At 32.2% G+C, this 22,170-nt stretch overlaps 1 protein-coding gene across 6 annotated transcripts in view; it reads left to right on the forward strand.

Moving 5' to 3' along the window:
- Positions 1-22,170, forward strand: part of Ac76E (adenylate cyclase type 2 Ac76E) — a 778,210-nt gene that overhangs the window by 612,519 nt on the left and 143,521 nt on the right. For all 6 annotated transcript variants that reach the window (XM_075368679.1, XM_075368681.1, XM_075368680.1 and 3 more), the window contains one exon: positions 10,569-10,696. In XM_075368679.1, coding sequence (XP_075224794.1) covers positions 10,569-10,696 — 128 coding nt within the window. The remainder of the gene's footprint in view (positions 1-10,568; positions 10,697-22,170) is intronic.

A 22,170-nucleotide genomic window follows, 5' to 3' on the forward strand; every position in this document is an offset into this window, starting at 1 on the left:
CCAGATACACCGGGTGTCAAATAATGCGGGAAATAGGATTAGGAACTGTGAAAACATAGAACCGGAGAAATTTCAAGAAATAATGAAAGAGGAAATTGCTAACATACAGTAGTCCGGTAATAGATATCATCCGGTGTACTGGTGGACCAGAGAAATCGAAGACCAAAGGAAAATCATGCAGCGTCACAAAAGAACTGCTCAGAGGTCGTGAGCAAGGAATAGTAACGATGAAGAAAGTCGACGTGCTGCCCAAGACTATAGACAGGCCAGGAAAAAGCTTAACTTTCTCATTAAGCAATCTAAGAGAAATAAATGGCAAGAGCTCTGTAACGAACTTGACACTGACCCTTGGGGGAAAGCTTTTAAGATAATTACCAAAAGGCTAGGTAGACAGGTGCCAACATTGAGTAAGGAGGAAGCGGAACGACAAGTTAGGATTCTTTTCCCTAGACCTGAAAATCTGAATAGGGAAACAATTGTTTGTGAAGGTGGCAGATTCACAGAACAAGAGGTAATGGAGGCCATTAAAAAGTTGAAAAACCGGAAAAGTCCAGGGCCGGATGGCATACCTGCGGCCATCATCAAGACTATAGCAGGAATAATACCCTAGGAAATTGTGGATCTGGCTAGTTATGGTCTACAAAACTGTAATTTTCCTGGCGGCTTTCCAGCAGCCAGGACGGTTTTTATACCCAAGGCGGGGGTAAATAATGGATATAGGCCGATTACTCTTATTAATAATATGGGAAAGGTGGTTGAGAGGCTGATAGAAGGCAGGCTTAGGGCAGAGCTTGAGGAAAAGGGCTGTCTACATCCACAACAATATGGATTCAGAAAAGGCCGATCTACCATAAATGCCTTAGAGAAAGTTAAAAATTGGGCTTTAAATAGCAGGAGCGGTACCTGGAGGACCAGGAAAATCCCCCTAGTGATAATGCTGGACATTAGGAACGCGTTCGGGTCAGTACCCTGGTCATCTATAATTGATGCATTGCATGAGATGCGAATAAGCGAATATCTAATAAATCAAGTTAATCACTATCTACATCAAAGGTTTCTTGAGATCAAAACTTTGGAAGGCAAGGCAGTTTTCCAGATGTTTGGTGGCGTTCCTCAAGGTTCTGTGCTGGGCCCAACCTTGTGGAACATTTTTTATGACGCAGTCTTCAGACTGAATTATCCTGAAGGAGTTACTGCAATTGGCTATGCTGATGACATAGCAATCCTCGTTGAGGATAGGGATGTAGATAACTTAGAACGCAAAGCCAATCTGGCATTAGGAATTATAGATGAATGGTTACAAAGAAGCCAACTACAGATAGCCCCAGGGAAGTCCAGTTGTATTGCCCTTTCCGGCAGAAGACTTATTAGAGGTATAAATTTGAATATCAGAGGAGAGCCAATTATGCAAGTCAATGAGGCAAAATATCTGGGAGTCATACTCTATAAAAATTTGAGATTTAGCAGACACATCGATATGATATGTAGTAGGGTCACTCCAATGGTCAAAGCTCTGAGAGGACTCTTCCAGAACCATGGAACACCAAAAATAGAAATTAGGAAATTAATAACTGCTGCAACAACATCAATGATATTATACGCGGCCCCGGTTTGGGGACATACAATTAGTATTAAACGGAATAAAGGAAAATTGAGAAGCGCGCATAGACTTGCACTGTTGAGGGTGGCCGCTAGTTACAGAACGGTCTCCTATGACGCGCTTTGCGTAATAACAGAGGTTCTACCAATAGACCTGCAGATTAAAAGCAGGATTCTTAGATATGAGGGACTACCACAAGACGAGATAGCGGCTCAATTGGAGCAAGAATGGCAGTTGGAATGGTCACGCTCAAGAGTCGGGGATTGGACTAGAAGACTAATCCCTGATATAGGTAGGTGGTATGGAAGTAGACGCGGAAACGTTGACTTCTATATGACACAGTTATTATCGGGGCATGGATCTTTCGGGCAGTACCTAGCCAGAATTGGAAAAAGGGACACACCACAATGTGTTTATTGTGAGGAAACAGATAATGCGGAGCACACTATATTTGTATGTCCTAGATGGGCTGAAAACAGGAGGGTAATTATAACAAATCGATTAACACCGGATAATCTAATTAATTGGATGGTACAAAATCAAGAGAACTGGGACTGGTTCAGAAGGTTTGCTGGAGAGATCCTGAGAACTAAGGAAGAAGAGGGCGGTAGACTGTGATTAAGTTAAGTAGGGAAGGGTGGACAGTCTCACCATGGAGGGCCCGTATGCCCTGGTATGCGGGTTCCTGCGAAGGGGGAGAACTCCAGGGGAGATGGGAATAAAAGAAAAGACCGAGTCCCGCGGGCGTCTAGGCGCTTTGTGGGGTGGGTACCGTCGGTTAGAGGCATAGGCGTAAAGACCGAGACCCGGTTCCCTGCGGAGGGGCTGGGGGACGGCATCGCCGGACCTTGGCCCTAACGCGGGGAATTAGAAGCAGACAAAAAATAAAACAAAAGTTCCAAGACCGGGGGGCCAACCTGCCGTGCCGGATGTAAAGCCGGTGGGTGGGGGAAGCCCCCTTTGAGTAGAAGGACACTCTCCCCGACTGAGTATACTTAAATGGATATCCGGTCGGGGAGAGTAGGGAAACAAAAAAAAAGATGGAATGTACTTTATCATTAAACACCAATGATTCCGTAAAACCATCAGTTTCCATTTCGATTTGCATGTTTTTACAGAAAGATAGTCGCTTTGCTTTGCCATTTCAGCACCTGCAATTATTGCAGACGTAAGGATGGAACCGCAAACGATTGCGTAAAATCTTTCACACAGTTGGTTGCGGGATTTCAATTCTCTACTGGTTTGGGTAGTGGATTTCTGTGAACTTCGCATGAAACTCTCTCTCATATGCTCCATAGTTGCATCGATTACCGGCGTGTGGGCGCTTGACTTTCGCTTACAGATGCATCCCTTTGTGCTGTTAAGTCAAAATATGGATACTGGATCCATTTTATCCATCTTAACCAGACTTCCTTCTAAAATTATATTTCACAGTGTTAAAAACTGGCAGATGGTTATAATCCAGCATACAAGATGTCTTCCTGTCTGCTTTGGCAGCTTTTTTTTCCTATGGCAGTTGTACCAATCATTGAGAATGTTTGAGCTTCCCTTTCCATTAGTGCTACTTTAATGAACATAGGTGTTATTAAAACGTGAGTTATTCAAGTTTGTAATCGGTAAAATCATTTTTAATAACGCTGTAGTATATTTAAATTATAATTGCTTATTCTCTCATTTAACAGGTCTACCTGCAATTACAACTATCTTATTCAATTTTTGAGTGAAAATAAAACGTTCATAAAATTTAAATTTGTATCGTGTGAAAAATATTAAGCCTGACCAGAATCGAACCCTGGACCTAAAATTAAAATTAATTAAAACATAACTAAGCTTAACACATGCATGTGCGCATACATACAGAGACACAAACAATCGTATACGTGTATACACATACTTCAAGTACATACACTACACTTCAAGTATATATATATATATATATACTTGAAGAGATATATTTATATATGAAGAGATATGATTAATATACCCGTATTATAAAAGAAAAGCTACAAAACTCTTATTGTTTCATTCAATCACTTTATGAAAAAATGTGTTTATTCAGATTTTACTTTGAAATAAAAAATAAAGAAATAGATTTAAACTTAGATATCTAATCCCTCGATTCTGAATGCACATTGATTGATTAAAGTTACCTCATACTATGACACAACTGTGAACACTGATTTAAGATTTTCCTTTTTATTAAAGAGTATACATTAGTAGTTCTTTTGTCACAGTTTTGTTTACGTAAAATAATTTTGTCAATTTTTCATTTAAAATACTGATACATTAGGAAACGTTTAGTTTGTTGCGTTTTTCAAGTTTATGTAATTAAATACTAATTTTATCTTGCTTTAAAATCGAATAAAGAAGGAAGAGAAATATCAAAATCAAGACACCTAGTTTCTCGATTCTCAGCCTGCGCTGACTGGCTGTTTTGTTTTATCTTATACTGTATCAAATTTATGAACCAGAATTCTCATAAAATGTATTGGTTGGTTGAATTTTATGTAGTACATCACATTTCACTGTCTATAAATTTTCAGAAATAAACATTTGAGAATTTGCAAAGGAGTTAAGTTACATTTTTATTCCTGGACTCAAGACGATGTGTCATCATCAGTACCCAAATGTGATATTTGTATAGTAAACAAATAAATATTAAAAATTAACTTAAAATCTGAACAGCAGTAATACACACAGTACACATAACAGTAAAACACGGCAGGTGGAAAACGCCTATAACGTATGTGAACAAGTGAAATAAAACCACAATGAATATAACAATAAAAATGCAACTTAAAAGAATAAAATTATTATCTGGCATACGCCAAATGGCATAAATAGAAAAAAAACTAATAAACATAAAAAATACGAATAATTGAAATTGTGACTCCAAATGCACGGCCTTACGAAATCGTAAGACATTTGTAATATCAATACATTGATGCCTAAGATATTTCGGATGTTAACCTCCAGTTCAAACTGTCGAATCAATGCCGCAAAACTGACACAGTCCATAAGGATGTGGTGTACCATTAGTTGGCAGTTGCATCGAGCACAGACAGGTGTATCGGTTGATTCATGAGGTGTCTAAGAGTAATTTACTGCGTTCTATTCCCAAACAGCAAATAATAACTTCCTCTCGATGGTTATTCCTGCATGAATAGCTTCACGATGACACCACATATTTCAGTTTTCGAGTAAGATATTGTAATGTGTGTGTAATACCCTTGACATTAAAAATATTGCAGTGGATTGGGAATGAATGTTTGTACTCGAATCGACAGGTAACCTATTCTTATTTTCTCTGGATGTTCGGGAAGGTTGAACGTTAATAAAAGAGGGATAGGTTTTCCCCTCCGCTTTGACATTATTTATACATTTCAATTCTAGAACAATTTGTGGACAAAGCTCATTAGCAATGTCAGTAACATCGATCTCCTGGCCAAGAATTACTCCTCGGCTGGTATTCAAGGATTTGTGGTATACCGCCTTTATGTTGCTACCATCTATATTTGTGAAACGCAAAAGTGATCGACTCAGTTCGTTACTGAACGTCTTGACCAATATCGATTCGTCCTTATTTCCTGAAATTTTTGGTGAACCAGTTGAACCCATTATCGCTTTATTTATCAGGAAAGATGAGATCTTTCCTGAGAAAATTTTGATCTGAAGGACGTTCTGGGGGTCTGCGGATGTGAAATGCGAAAATATGTTGAAATTTTACGGAAGTCGAACTCATTACAATAGGTTGTTTTCTTATGAAATCTACCTAACAAGGCATAATTATAAAAAAGTAGAAATATTTGATTACGAAGTCAACGACATGCAAAAAAAATACTACTTTATTAATTGAAATATGTTATAATATTTTCAACAAGATAAAGTTTATTAAATGAGTAAATTATACCTTAAAATTAATGAAACATATACGATTACTTCTTAACTGGAACTAAAACGTACATGTATTTTTTTTGTTTTTCCTTTATTAAAATGCTGGAAAATGAAACCTAACTATGTATAAATCGACATAGTGTTTTGAGCTGGTATCGACTAATATAGAATCAAGTTCTGTTGTTGAACATGACTATGCTATATTTTGAAGTGAATCGTGTCTCGTAGATAATATATAATTAATGATTGCTGCACATACAGCGCTGTTAGGAAGTGAAGAAATTTATGTTTCATAATTGACATTGTTTAAAAAAAATAATAAGTTTTATTAATCACTTAAATAGAATTGTAAACTAAATATTTATAAAAACATTAAATATTTATAAACTGTAAGAAATTATTTTTACTACTATTATTATTATTATGCTTTGTATTCATTACTATAAAAGTTATGGCGAAAAGTACCATTACTTTTATTCTCAAGTAATATTTAATGAAAAGCTTTTTTAATTTAAAACTCTTTCTTAGAAAGCTTTGCAGAAGTTTTGCTGTTATTTTTATGTTAATTTCTGTAATGGATTTCCGAGCAAATTATTCATACTTGCATAAATAATTGTATAAAATATAGTGATAAATACTTTCAAATGTTAGGTTAGCTTACCAAAGGTAAGCTAACTTTTATAAAAGTTTAATTAACTGCTTTAAAAAATTACGCATTTCTCATATTTTTCTCAAATTATAAGATATAATCAGATGCATGCATTTTCCTAGAATTAAAGAATGCAAAAGGTATCTATCGCATAATTATCATTTATTATAAAAATGCAATTTTTGTAATATTGAAATATTTTTAATGTATGGTTGTTTCATTTTAACACCCTCCCCCAGTGATTTTCTCGTAAACTATGAACAATTCAAAAAAATTACCTAAACAAAAGTTACTCTACGGTCTACTGGAGGGGGACTGAGGGGAGCACCTCATGGTGACCTTGAATTTTATCTTTAACTTGACCGTGATATTTATTTCAAGGTTAACACTTTCTTTTATTAAATAGAACGACCTATTTTTTGACCCCACCAATGAAAAGAGCGGAAAATTTTACACTGGAATATGTGGTCATACGTATTACATTGGGATTTTTTTTAAAGGTCGTAAGGCTAATCATTTGAGATAGAGTTATAAGGGTGCTGGATTCATTACAGTCACTGGTTTCAAAGTTGTGAGAAGAGGATTGTTATCTGGTACTGTCTTCGAGATTCACCAAATTGTGTTAATCGAATACCGTGTATGATTAATGTATATATAAACGTTTAACTGATGGTGGTTTTGGGGTCTGTGGGATGTGGGATGTGAAACGCGAAGACATATCGAAATTTTCCAGTAGTGGAATTATGGTACCCATTACAATAGGTAGCTTTCTTATGGACTCCATGGCTTATAGGATGGGAATAAGTTAGACCGAATCCCGGCCGCGGGTTGCGAGGCTGAAGGCTGCATAGCCGGACCCGGTCTCTCCTTTCTGCGGTTTGAGGCAGGCAATGTCTATGACTGAGTCCCGGTCTCTGGCGGGCGGCCCGGAACGACATAGTCGGGCCCGGTTACAGTCCGTAGGGGATTAGAGGCAGCGACTTAGAAGATCCGACTGGTGGGGGGGGGGGGCTGCCGTGCCAGACATACTGTCGGTGGTTGGGGAGTCCACCTTAGAGTATAAGAACACTCTCTCGGGCTGAGTTCTGGTTAGCTGTAAATCCGACCCGGGGGAGTAGGGTTTAAAAAAAAGCTTTCTTATGAAGTCTACCTAAATCGATTTCTAGATTTTCTGAAATTCGACCTTGAAAGGAATAAAAAAAATCTGAAAAATGTTTGCAAAATTTCTCCACTTTCTACTACACTAAACGAGATATTTAGTAAATTTGCGCTTAATAATACTGTTCGTATAAATATTCAAAAACCTTTTCCCTAATTTTTTTTTTAACTTTGATTTTTTAAGGGGTGAGATTGTGTACGGCGTGGTGTCAAAACCAAAACAGCCACTGTTACTCTGTGCAACGCGACTGGCTGCATCTGCCTCTGGTTACTTGATGAAAAACACATAAAAAAACATTGACCGCGACGAGAAACGTCGCGGTCAATTGTTACCATATAGTGCGGGTGAAGTCGCGACGGCGATGCGAGGATATATATATATATACACGCACACATACGCGCGCGCGAGTATATATATGTATAATTAGGCAATTTGGTTTTTAAAAAAAAATTATTTTTAAATGCTACTATTATATTAAAAATTAATCAAATATTTTTGTTCGTATTATGAAACTTTTATTTTACGTAATGATTACTACTAAAGTGTTATTTTTTTTCATTTAATACTATGAGTAATTAAATAAATATTGTTTTTCTAAAAGATAATAGCATGTTTTACAAAAGCCGACAAAATTGTTTTTCACGATTTTTTTTAGAAAAGCAAAAGAACAGCGGTTATTTTTTTTATTAGATTAGATTAAAATAAATTAACAGTAGTAAAAAATTTATGAGAGTTGTTATCAGTAAATTCATTCGTATACTGAACACACGACTCTTTTAAATTTAGATGTACAAACGTATTAGTGCGCATATTAGGCTATGATTTATGAATTTGTTTGTCAATCTCCCTAAATTAAAAAATGATATTTTATTGCTTTATATCCATATAATTATATTTATTATAAAAATAACTATTTTGTTCTTTAAAATTAAAACTAATTCTTACTGAATTAAGTTTCATTTAATTCCAGAAAATTTGACAAATCGCTGACATTTTGAATTGTATTTCGGTAAATGTTCTAGATTTCTGAATTACTAGATTTCTCAAATGTTTTTTATTTATCGAAAATATTATCTTCAGTACGTTTTTTTATTCCACCGTAATTATTTCCGAAAACTCTTATGAGGAAATCTCACAATAAAAGACAAATTTTGTTTTCAACAATTATTTACTAAATGATGACAGTCATATGTTTGTATGTTTTGGTAGTCTACGGACATGCCCAATTGAGGCGTCTTTTTTAATTATCAACGGATAGAACTTATTCATTGCCAGTGATAGATACTTTGAATAACGACAAAAATTGTCGGAATTGGAATTTTGAGTTAATAAAAATTAATATAAGTATATATGTATATCTTCTTCTTCTTCTTCCATCGCGGTATTGGCGATTCACTTGTTCCGGTTTCAAAGGGTTACCAGTGCTTTCTTGGTCGTCCCACACTTCTTTTGCCTTTCGGTCGATTGTGTATTATTTCCTTGGGGAACCTTCCGTCTACCATCTTATTAACATGGTCCTTCCACCTCTCCCTGTTCGCTACTATTGTTTCGCACAAGGGTAGAACATTTAACTCTTTTATATATATATATATATATTTAAAATACTCTCTATATACATGTATATAAAATTCATAAATCCATAAGGGAATTTTCTTTCCCCTTAAATTGATTGCAATAACTTATATATAAGTTATACATTTCCATAACTTCAATCATTGGCAACATACACCACAAAATATTTATTTATGCAATAACCAATAACAACATGCTTCAGCCACCCGCAAGAATGGGCAGGTCAAGGAGCTTCTGATAAATCATTAAGGATCCTCATAGTGGGCGCGGTGAGCGCGCTTGACCGTGGGGGGGTAAGCCAAGGACATACCCAGACCCAGAGTAGGTAGGGACGGGAAGGGCAGCTTTTCTGGAGAGGGGCACTTCGGCATCCAGAACGGAAGTCGAGGTGTCTCTATGAACCGGAAGAGACCCTGATGGGAAGTCCCATATAGAGACCTGAGACAAGTGCGGGAAGTCTACGCCACGTTACATGGTCGCGACCAAGGCAACGTCTTCTAGGCGATTACCGGTTGGCCCCATAGTGTTTAAAAAATGGGAAAATAATAACAGGCTTACGCCCACTTAGTTACCCATGGATGATAATGAATTTTTAGCGGTTGAAAAATGCCATGCCTGACAAAAATTCAAACCGTGAACTGCGGATGAAAGTCTGAAACACTACCACTCTCCCACAGAGTTCTGAAAGAAGAATCAATTTTAATTTTAGGTTTCCTTAATGATTTTTTTACTGTCAAAATCGATTCATATTTTAAAATTTTTATAATGCGGCTTTAGAAAAACGAATTAATTACTTATAATATTTTTAAATTAATCTTCTTTTTTTACTAGATATTTTAATAAAAATTTCTGAAATAAAAATGCAAGAAAACTTTCACACCAGTATATAAATTTTAAAAAAGTGATTGATGTTATAAATTTCATTTACAATTGCGTGGTAATACAAGTGACATATATATATATATATATATATATATATATATATATATATATATATATATATATATATATATGAAAAAAATATATTTACGGAATTAAAGAAAGAAAAGAAAAATTGAAATGTTACAAAATGACAACTCTAAAAATATATATGTGCTTTAAAAAAACAAAAAACATATTAAGTATACTTTTTATGCGTTACATGTATTCTTAGAAATGTTTTCTTCGTGTTAAAGATAAATGTAACAAATGAACAAGACTTTCCTTTACTGTTATACTGTACGTGCTGAAATTTATTAATTAATTTCTTTTCTTTTTCAAGATATTTTTGGATTAAAATTAAACAGTATTTTTGTGCTTTATATATTAACTGTAGCTTGTTAAAAAAAATAGTACTTTTGTTGTAGACATCATCAAAATGTACATATACGGGCACAACTTGCAAGTATATCAAAAATTAAATTTGTAGCCGATCTGGAAGCAATTCCTGCTTTACTTTTTTTAAATGTTGTATAAACTTACCTTCCACAACAAATATTTATATTTTTCTTACCCTAATAAAATTATATATATATTTTAAAAATATGAATTATTATTATTCTTATTGTTTGTGAACATTATTTTTTCTAACAATAACTTATTAATTTTACAAAAATTCGTCAAGTAATTAATATTACCAAAGATTAATTTATTAAATTAACGTTTTAACGTAATATAAGAGATATAATGATGTACTTACTTTCTTTCTATTTCAGGAAAATCAGTGTATGAGAATAAAGATTCTTGGCGATTGTTATTATTGCGTGTCTGGTCTGCCAGTTTCCAGGCCAAACCATGCGTACAACTGTGTTAATATGGGATTACAAATGATTGAAGCCATTAGGTAATAATTTTGATTATAATTTTTTCATGTTTTAATTTATTTTATCTGTTTATATTTAGGAAAAAAATAAATAGATTTAATAATAATTTATAGGTTAAAAATTCATTCACGTTTTTAACCTATATTCATATTTTTATAGAGAGATGTAGTAAAAAATTCTTTAAAAATAAAAATTGCTTGATAATATGACTGAATTTTCTCTAGCAAAAATATGAAGAACTAAATGTATATAACCACACCTGAAATCTTAATAATAGAGCTGTTTAATATAGCCTATTATAATATACCCTTTTAGAGTAAATTTTAAATGAACTCTTCTAGTTTAATGACGTATTTATGGTCCATTATAATTATCTACTGAATTATGTTGGTAAAATAACGCAACTGAAATGAGTTTTTACGGAGCGAATAGCGTAAATTATTTAATTGTAATTTAAAACAAGTTATCACGTTTGACAATTTTGTCCTGTCATAAAAATAATTTTCTTAATTTTTTTAAAAGTTTCTTTCATCCTTTTAAGTTTTACTGAATGTAATTTATTTGTTGAAATTTTACAAGGTTCTTTAGTGTTTGTTTTTTTTTTTTAATAAGTCTTAATTTACTTTATGGTTACAAGCCATTAAACGCCAAAACCACGCAAAAAGCTACCCTTAATGTTATTTAAATTCATTTAACTTCGAGAACCAGTTTTTTTATATGTATTATAGATATTTATGTATTCGGGTTAATTTTAACATCACTGAATCATTATTATGTATTTTCTTCAGATTATCCAGATATTGTTAAATCGTCAGGTTGTAGCGGGATAAAGTTTAACTTTACTACCTTTTAACTCTGTTAAGTACCAGTTTTTCTTTTTACGGTTAAATTTTGAAGCTTAATATTTGTCTTGCTTCATTCTTAAATCTGGATAAGTCAACCGATTATATTTCACTAAAGATTAACTATATTACTCTATGGAATTTAATGTTTCTTAAAAAAAGATTGTTTAAAGATATTAAGCGATACGATAATCTATAGTAGTTGCAGCTCTTCTTTTATAAAGAGAGTATTTGGACTTCCTAATAATAACTCTAATTATATTCTCCTTTTAAAAACCGGAGAGTTTTTTTGGAGCAATTTACGTTGAGATTTAATTTTTATTATGTACTTAAATTGCTGAAAATGAACGAGAGTAGATTATCAAAATTTATTGCATTAGGAACATTAAATAACAATAGATTCTGGTTTTAAAGAATAGTCGGTGCTAGCTTTAAATGTTAATCTCCTTGTAAATTTAGCATTAGATAACGCAGAAAATTGGAAAAGCAGACAGAGAGATTTCTTGGGAAGAATAAAAGATAAGTACGGAGGAGATCTGATTTTGAAAGCAGGGGCTTCATTGTATCGTAGTCATTATAAATTGCGAATTTGAATCCGGGGGAAGTATTTATTTACGCAGATAAATAAATCCTCGTGTGTTAAATGTATTAGGAAACAATGTGTGGGCTAATCGATACTAATTATAAGCCATGGAACAGAGATGTAAATGTGCAATGTTCCTTTTGTAATATAAAAGAGCAAGAGGATATTTTTCATTTTGTTGCTCGAGTCCTGCCCTCGCTGAGTGGAGAAGTCGCTGGCAAGAGTCAATCGAGCTGTCACGTGATTTATTTATTGATTTTTTGAACGGAAAGGAGTAGAATAAGCTGGTAGCTTATTGCTGATATGGGCAATATTATAGAAGAGAACTAGTTATTAACAGCTTAGGATTTCAACTGAATATGATTATAATGTTATGTATGGTGATGTAGCAGCATTTCACCTTTTTAGTTTTAATATCGATGTCGATGATTCATATTACATTCTGCCTGAGTTCAGATTGTTTTAAGTGAAGGTAGATGAACTTAAATATATTAAAGTTATTACCTTTGAATGATTAAAAAGTAAATGTAATTGGTCAATTGTATGAATTAAAAGTAAAAATAAATGGAATTCATTTTTTAAGTGTTTTGTTCCTTCTTTTTCTTGTTTAGCCTCCGGTAACTACCGTTTAGATAATTCTTCAGAGGATGAATGAGGATGATATGTATGAGTGTAAATGAGTGTAAATATGTATAAGTGTTTTGTTCCTAGTTAAATTACTTTATAGTAATGAACTATGTTAAATATGAATACTTGTTACGTAAATCTACCTTTATAATACTTCATGCTACTTTTTTAATTTATTTTACTTTTTTTTTTCTTTTTTTTTTATTGCATTGTGATATTTATAATAAATTTGATCTTATTTGTATTAAACGGAATTGTTTCTTCCTGTGAAGATAATCATAGCATGTTAATATTAGCAGTAATAATATTATTTTCTATTATTATTAGTTACTATTTTTCTATTCAGTAATATTTTCCCTCTGTTTATTATTCTACAAAGATTATTAAGTAGTGTTCTTGTTTTCAATGATAGCATTATTTTATCTTATCTTAATACACAAACTTTCCAGCTGATGATTTTCAAATTAAGCTTTAGAATATTGGCTTACTATATGTTGTGAAATATATATTGTAATTATGTTTTGTAAATAATGCATTTTAAAATGAAATACTAAAAATAAAGCATTATTATTATTATTATTATTATTATTATTATTATTATTATTATTATTATTATTATTATAACTGTAATAATATGAAAATTATGTTTGTTACGTTTTGGACTATTTTATTACTAATATTATTTTTATGTTATGCATAGATTCATAAATTAGATTTATTATTACTTATATACACGTAAACTTGTTATTTATTTGAATATGTTAACTTATATGTACATTATTAGTCTTTTCTGTTCAATGTACAATATACAAAGGCTCAAGTAGCTATTCTGTTGTACAAAATAAATAAATTATTATTATTATGCACCACAGTATATTTTAAATCCGGTCGAAAACCTTTTAATTAAAATTTTTAAATTTTGTTTGGACATACTGAGATAGCTAGTGCGGTAATTATGAAGTTACATAATTTGTTGATCTTTATTGTAATCCTGAAGAACTATTTTGTGAACACTTATAAAGAATATCAAATAACGAATTATGAATTAAGAGGAACAGGTATATTGTTTAATGTGCCGCAATATTTCACTAGTTATGGGAAGTCATCACCCAAGTTTTTTGTTAGTTCTTATTTTAATCAACTTCCTATTTATTTGAGATCTATAAATGGCATTTCTAGATTGAAGACTGAACTGAAACATCACTTTCTGGCATTAGCCTAAACTTTCACTCAAAATCTTTGTTCCATCTGTCAGAATATAGAGTTTTGATTTTTATGCGAAATTAGTTTATTGTATTCATAATCATTTTAGACATTAAAATTTAATTAATTTTCTTTTAAAGATATAATTTTTTTCCAACGTAAGACAAATTTTAATCTAATAATAAATTGCGTAAAAACTATTTAATATATTATAAAATACTGTACTATAATTAATACTGTAAATTAAGTGGAAATAGTTTACTATGCAATTCCGCAAAAAAGCTTATTGTAGCTTAGAGCAAATTTTCTCATGATTGTGATGCAACTCAATAAATAAATAAAAAATAAAATTATTATAGGTAAGATAGATATAGTGTTCTACTAATGTTGTAACAGTTTTTATTATTTAAAACTACATAAAATTAACATTGTCAGATAGCAAAATTATGTTAATAATGTTGTGGGTTCACAAAGTGTATTTCCCAGTATTGGTTTTTATAAATTTTCCCCGCTATTCCTTTTTTTTTTTTATGTTATCGATTGTTTTCCTCCATGATAAATGTGCGTGTAAAGGATACTTTAGATATTCAAAAGTTATGAACTTTTTTTACGTTTTATGTTCGTACTAAAGCAGATTTAAAAAAGAAATTAGTGAACGTTCACAAAACCTTGTTATTTAAATTTTAAAAGTTAACTGTTTTACTATAGAACCCATATACTGGCAAGTATAAAATCGTTAGACCTGGAATCTCGCATCGTCGTCTTTGGAATGTTATAGGAATTTACAGAGCGAGTGAGGACGCATTAAATGAACCCTAGTAAACGTACGGTTAGAGTTTACCACGGGCAAAACATTAGTAGAGAGAATGGGGTGGTTAATAAATAATATTATTACAGTCCTTACGAGTATATACGTATTATAATCCATAAAATGGATTGATAATAATAGTAACAAAACTGGAAAAGTTTTCTTCATCTCGACAAAATTCCAGAAATGTTATAACTATTGTTTTATTTTCTGAATTTATAAACGTAATATAAAATTCTTCTCGTTTTTCATGTATATTAAAGAATATGTTGTTTATGCAAAAAGAATTAAAATTATTTAGGCCAACGAAAAATTCCGTTAAAACCTAATTCGTCTGTAAATATTAGCGATGAAATAAAATTTACGTTATAAATTTCAATAATTTCACTTTTTAATTGTATCACATCCAAGTTTTTATCCTGAAAAAAAATTTATTCGAATTTACTACATTTTCATTTACATAGAATTTTTTAAATTAAAATATTATGTTGGCCTAATAATATTATATTGCTATCTAGCTTCCTCCCCACAGGTTCGCCCATACTATATATGGATACTTGCGTTTCCCGTCGCGACCGATCTTTTTTTTTTATTTTATGTTTTTAAGTCGAGAAACCGGAGGCAGGTGCAGCCAGCCGCATCGCATATGCAGTAACAGTGACAGTAGCTGGATTGGTTGAGCCGCCGCGTCGTACACCGTCGCACCCCTTAAATAAATAAAAAATTGAAACAAAACTCGAAAATGGTTTTTCGATATTTATCTGAAGAATACTTGCACCCCCATATCTAATGAATTACTGTGGTATAATCGGAAATAGTGTAAATTTGCAATGATTCAATTTTCAATTTTTTTTACCTTCTTCATACCTTCCAAGGTGGAATTTCGAAAAAAAAATTGTTTTTAGATATTCACATGAAGATGACACACATACGCGCACGCACACATACACAGAAAATTAATCATTGTGTAAATCTTCATTTACTATCGAAAAATTTCAAAAAATTGTTTTCAAAAACAATTCAACACACGTACATAATTTCAAAAACGATTTTGTGCCTGATAATGATAATTATCTCACCTTATGATTGGTTAAAAAACAAAGATTACGATTAGATGGAACTTTGTACTTGATAATGATAAGAATTACTGTCATCTTATGATTGGTTAAAAAACAATGAATTCAATTGATTGCAATTTCGTGCCTGTTAATGATAATGATAATGTGCCTGATAATGATTTTTGTGAAATCTGGATTAAAAGAATGGGGTCGAAAAACACACTATTTTTGTTTAACTAAAATAATATTGTTAAATGCACAAAACAAAATACATATAAATATTTTAATTAAAATATATTTTTATTAATATATGTTTTCATTAAAATATAATTTAAATATTACTAAATGACAATATTTTCTTTAAATTTTTTTTTTTTACAAAAATTGTAGAGAATTAATTTTGAGTAAAATGATTTGATTAAAATCCACAGACACTAAATACAAACGTAAGAATTTCAAAGTTTATTTAAAAAATTACAGTATATCAAACTATGGCATATTTTAACCAGGAATTAAACAAAATTAAATCTTCAATATTAAAAAATAAAAGAAGCATTAAATATTTTAGAATAATAAACAATCAAAATTTAAAAAAACTCTTAGGTAGTTTTACGCAAAAAGTCTGACTTTTTATTTCCAACGCCCTCTCTATTTTGCAGTCAGAAACGTACTGATTTTCAAAGTACAACGCATTAAATACGTTCGAGTAACGAGTAGTCCCTACACACAAGCATAAAGTTAAATTCTCTCACCCTACTCACTGTATAAACGCGTATGATAAATACACAAAGTCAACATAACGTCAAATTGAGGTTATGTAGTTCTTTTTTTATTTAAACTCCGGGACTACCGTTAGGTATTGCTTCAGAGGATGACATAAACGATTTGTAGCATGTGTGAAAATGCCATGCCTGTCCGAGATACGAACCCGGGACCTCCGGATGAAATACTGAGATACTACAATTCGCGCTATAGAGGCAAGCGAGGTTATGTTGTTTGTTGATCTTAAATTGATCAATTACGAACGATTAAATCGATCTTCATCAAATTGTCACATGCATAACTTCAAATACGAGTACATTATTAAAGCAAACATAAATTTCAATGAAATTGATCTAGTACTTTTGGAGATTTTCTAGCCGCAGATTTTTTATATATAAGAAAATTAAATTTTAAGTAAATGGTATTTTCGTTCTTCTCATTCCACAAAACATAAAGAAAATTCAATTTTATCCACCCCCCAACCACAAATCCCCGTTCGATCAAAAGTAATACCATATTTTTCGTAGAAAAGTTTGTAAAAAAGAAAAAACAAATAAAACAATTTATTAGACATATTTAAATGTAATTACAAATTAATTTTATCTAAATTTGTTTGAGATAATTTATTTCATATTTGGTAATACTAATCGCTGATAGCAAGAATTAAGTTTTTTGTATTGCATATGAGGGTAGTAAACGTATAAATAAGTTAATGGGAATAGCGTATATATGTGATTATCTAACAACGCCTTATAAATTTTCTAATGAAGAATATACCTCATTTTTGTTTTTGGGTTCTGCTATGGAAACGCAAGAGCTGCGCAGTAATCATATCATGACTGATTTCTGCATAAAAAGTACCAGGCCTCAACCTAGTCTTAATCTTGTATTTCGGAATGTTTTGTGGTGAAACTTAAACCTTAAACGATTTTTTTTTTTTTTTTTGATAATATTTCCTAATAATGAATAAAGTATTATTTATATTTTTTGATGTTAATAAATAATAGAAGGGACTGACAGTTATTACTAACACTGATGATGATAAGAATTACTCTCACCTTATGCCTGGTTAAAAAACACAGAATACGATTGGTTGGAATCTCGTGCCTGATAATGATAAGAATTATTCTCAGCTATATTCTATAAATTCTTTATTACTATACACTTACGCGGTAAGAAAAAAATTTATAAAAATTTTCATCAGTTATTTATTTTATTATTAAAAATAATATAGTAAATAATAATAATTATATATATTATAATTACAAATTTTTTATTTATATAAAAAAAAAATAATAAATTTTTAGTAAATAATTACATAAAAATAAATAATCCAATTTAATTTGGAACCGAGTACAAAAAAATTATGAAATACATTTTCATTTTACAATTTATTAATTTATAATTAACCCGCCGGGTTCATCTATTAGTTAAACTCGTCATCATAAATCAACTGATTTCGAAGTCGAAAGTACTCAGGTTCAAATACCAATAAATGTAGTTGCTTTTATTCAGATTTGAATGCTAGATTGTTGTTACCGATGTTCTTTGGTGGTTGAGTTTCAATTAACCACACGACTCAGGTCTAACCTGAGTCTGTACAAGACTATTCCTTACTCACAAGTCACGAACAAGGGACGCGGATACCTACGGACCCGAATCCAGAAAGTTGCATAGGATATCTGGAGACTTCCGGAATATTCATATGAAATAATTTTACCAATATATTCTAGTCGTTGATGGTTACAAAATAATCATCATTATAATAATATGAACTTACCTTTCCTAAAAAAGATCGGTTTATTTAGAAAATAAACAAAAAATTTATAATCATAAAATTTAATTTATTAATTTAATATGTAAAAAAAGGAATTTTAGATTTATATCACTTAAATATAGTTTTATTAGAACAACATGTAACAACTACATAAATATGACTTTCCTAATAATTTATATAAGTTCGTTAACCGTAAATGAGTCTAGCTACACGAATGGGGTCAAATAGTTAGTAGTTTAAAATTATGGATCAAAACTATTTTACATGACATTAACTACCCTATCTCAAATTAAGCCAAAATCTATTTATAACTTCAAATAAAATTATATATATATTTATGTATTTCATATATCCTAAGTTAATTTATTATTTATTTTATAGCCAACATTTGCTTACAACAGTATTAAATACGAAGTATATTTAACCTCACTCTTTACAATAAAAAAAGAAACTCACATATTTTATTAATGTATTTTTATACAGATGTTTTAACATCAGACAAGAAAAAATGCGTTTATAATATTTTTAAAACTATTAATCTTAGGTTAAAACCTTCATAAAATCTAAAATACATGAGTTAGATGTGTAAATATATATATATATATGTGTGTGTGTGTGTGTGTGTGTGTGTGTGTGTGTACAGAGTGAGTTAAAAGCATGGAATCCTCTCTCAACAATTTTAAAACCGTTCTAGATAGAATACTGTAACTTTCAGGATAAGATATTGGGTCAACCACTTTTTCTTTTGACGAGAAATAGAATTTCAAACCCTTCTTGGTGAAGGGGGTTGGTCCAAGGGTTGTAACTAAAATATTTTAAATGGTAACATCCTTTGGAAGAAAATACAGTTCTGGGTCCTATTTTTTCGATTTCCCAGCTCAAAAACCATAAGAAACAATTGAATTTGCCCCTTAATTAACCTTCCCAGAATTTCAGAAAGCCTTAATTTACCTAGTAATATAATGAGAAACTGAAACTCGGGCGAAATCTTTCACTCTGTATAACTCGCTAACGAAGCGTTTTCGGACCATGTTTATATGAGTTTTTTTCTTATTTTTAGCCTCTAGAATGAGTTGTCAAAGTAATTCCTTATCCTCCTGAATCACTCTGTATATTCTGAATATGAGCCAGATCGGACCATAAACATAATTTTTCGAAAAATCTCGACACCAGCGCCACCTAGCCGGGTCCAACTAACTCAGAAACCTTTTTAGGGGTGTGCGCACAACTCAGCAAAGTTTCATCGCAATCGGATGAATGGTATGGAAACGCATACGGTACAAACAAACAAATATTCAATTTTTATATATACATACACACACACGAGAGTAAGATACAAAATAACAACTATCTTATTTTATGCGTATGTAGTTAGTTGCAAACTGTTTAACGTAACAATTAATTATATTACTAAATAACCGCTATAACTTTCAAAGAGTTTCTTATCCAATATCAATAGTTAAAAACAAAAGTTAAATTTCTACGTATTATTAAACAATCAACTGAACCAGCCCATATTTAATCAAAGAGAACTGTTTAGATCACCACATCAAAGAAGATCCGTATCGTGAAAGTGGAAACAAAATTTTCTAGAAGTTCCTACAATGGACCGAAAACCCTTCCATTCTATTACTCCCAAGTATTCATGCTATTTTTCTCGCTAATCCTTATTCTCCTGCTACATAATTTGTAAAATTTAACTCTAATAATTGAATTAAAAAATCTTATGCGGACACCACATGACTTCCTTCTACGCCTACTTAATTACTTGTACACATTTTTTTCAAATGTAAAGTACATAACATTTTATTTCATTAATAACATCTGCTATTATTTTATATTGTTTTTTATTGTTATTTTTAAATTATTATTTATTGTAAAACTGTTTTTACAACAGAGATTAATAATTATTAATAAATCAATATATTTAAAATACAAAAGAAATAAAAAATTAAAAAAAAAGGAAATGAAATCGAATTCGAACCGATGTGCCTTTCCCTTGTAAGATCCAAGTGTTTCATTAATAAAAATTTTATTCGACTGTAATTCTGGAACCAGTGAAAATAAGCACCACTTACGATAATCGTTCAAAAGCTCTCAATTAGGGCTTATTACCGCAGTTAAGAAAACGTCCAAAATCCAATTTTGTATAGAATTTTGGGGTTTGTTGGACATTTTGGTCCAGTCGATTGCAACCAAAAGGGGAGGTGCAGAACTAGATGTTACAACAGTCCTAAATCCAAAATTTCAACATTACGGCTAATCGTTTTTGAGTTATGCATGATACGTACGTACGTACGTACATAGACACGTCGCGCTGAAACTACTTAAAATGGATTCAGGAATGGTCAAAATGAATTTTTCCGTTGAAATCTGTAAACCAACATTTTTCGCGATCACAATACTTCCTCTACTTCGTACAAGGAAGTAAAAAACGTATATTTGAATTTCTATGAAAAATCAGGCCGATTTTTAGGACCCGAATTTTTTTAGCACATAAACAAGCGTTATATTAATATTGTCGTGTGTTCGCGCCCAATCAGGATATTGAGAGGATATTTGAAAATTTTTATATAATTACAGCCAATTGGTTTTTAAACATAAATAAAACAAGTCAAATCAATAATAATAATAGTAAACAAAAATAATAAAAATAGTAATCACAATCACAATAATAATGATGACAACAGCAAACAATAATAATAAGTGTCAAAACATTTTTTTTTTCTTTTTGAATACATCATTGGTTTATTCCACACCCCCCCCCCCCCGCCACGCTTGGGTGCTGGATTCCCAATGAAGCACTTACTCAGGTCCAGGGGGTGCCATGGCCTCAAACTAGCTCGTTGGGAACTAAAGTTATCCCCAGGTAGCCGGGACTGGTCTTTTAATTATACGCCATGCCCTAATGAGGGGACCCCAAGGGATCCCCCCATTGGAACTCCGGTCTTCAAGACACGCCTCAAATGTGGAACCCCAAAGGGATCGCCACCGGGACTACGGTCTTACTTTGCTCCGTGATGTTGAATACGCAAGGGAGTCCCCGACCAATCAACGAGAGTGGCTTCCTCACCTGGACGTGACTCCCCGTAACAGCCATCGAAGTCACGTCTAACTGTACCCGGAGAGCGAATTAGAATTCCTCCGAGCCACCTTACTGAGGTCACCTTACCCGGCCACCTTTGGAGGTGTAGTCCCACCTAACCTTGAGGGCCACAAAAACAAACGTTGGAGTTCTCAGCTAGAACTAGCGGAGCTGACTCCACCATACCGGTAACTGACCATTTGTCGCCCTCAGAGAAATCCACAGTCACCACAAAGTTTATTCTACCTACAGTCACCGCCCCACCGGCCAGGTCCATGGCACCACATCCACATCACTATCTAGTGCCTGCCGCACAGCCGTACGAGGGCTAGGCGCCAAGGTTACACCAGTGTCCTCCGTCTGAGAGGCCACATCAGAAACAATAGAATGGGTCTGGGTGGCCTCTTCCACCCCATTCACAGCCGTCACGGGGCACTCGGTTAGTATATCGGGGTGTTCCTCTAAGACATCCCGGAACATTTCAACCATACCCGCTAAACTTTTCGATTTTTGGAAAAGTAGAAATTTTTTTTTAATTTTAAGATAAGCATGCAGGCATGTATTAAACTTAATATAAAGTGAGGTTATGTTTGCAAAATTTTTATAAAACAACCCCCAAAAAAACCTACTAAACCCAAAATTTTAGAAACAAATTTCTCCATATGCACGAATCTCTGTAGAAAATTTCATCAAAGTCGGTTTATCCAGTCAAAAATTATTAAGTTTCATACACGCCAACACACGTTTAT

The sequence above is a fragment of the Lycorma delicatula genome, chromosome 6 (genome assembly GCF_047948215.1).
Source record: "Lycorma delicatula isolate Av1 chromosome 6, ASM4794821v1, whole genome shotgun sequence".
NCBI lineage: Eukaryota > Metazoa > Arthropoda > Insecta > Hemiptera > Fulgoridae > Lycorma > Lycorma delicatula.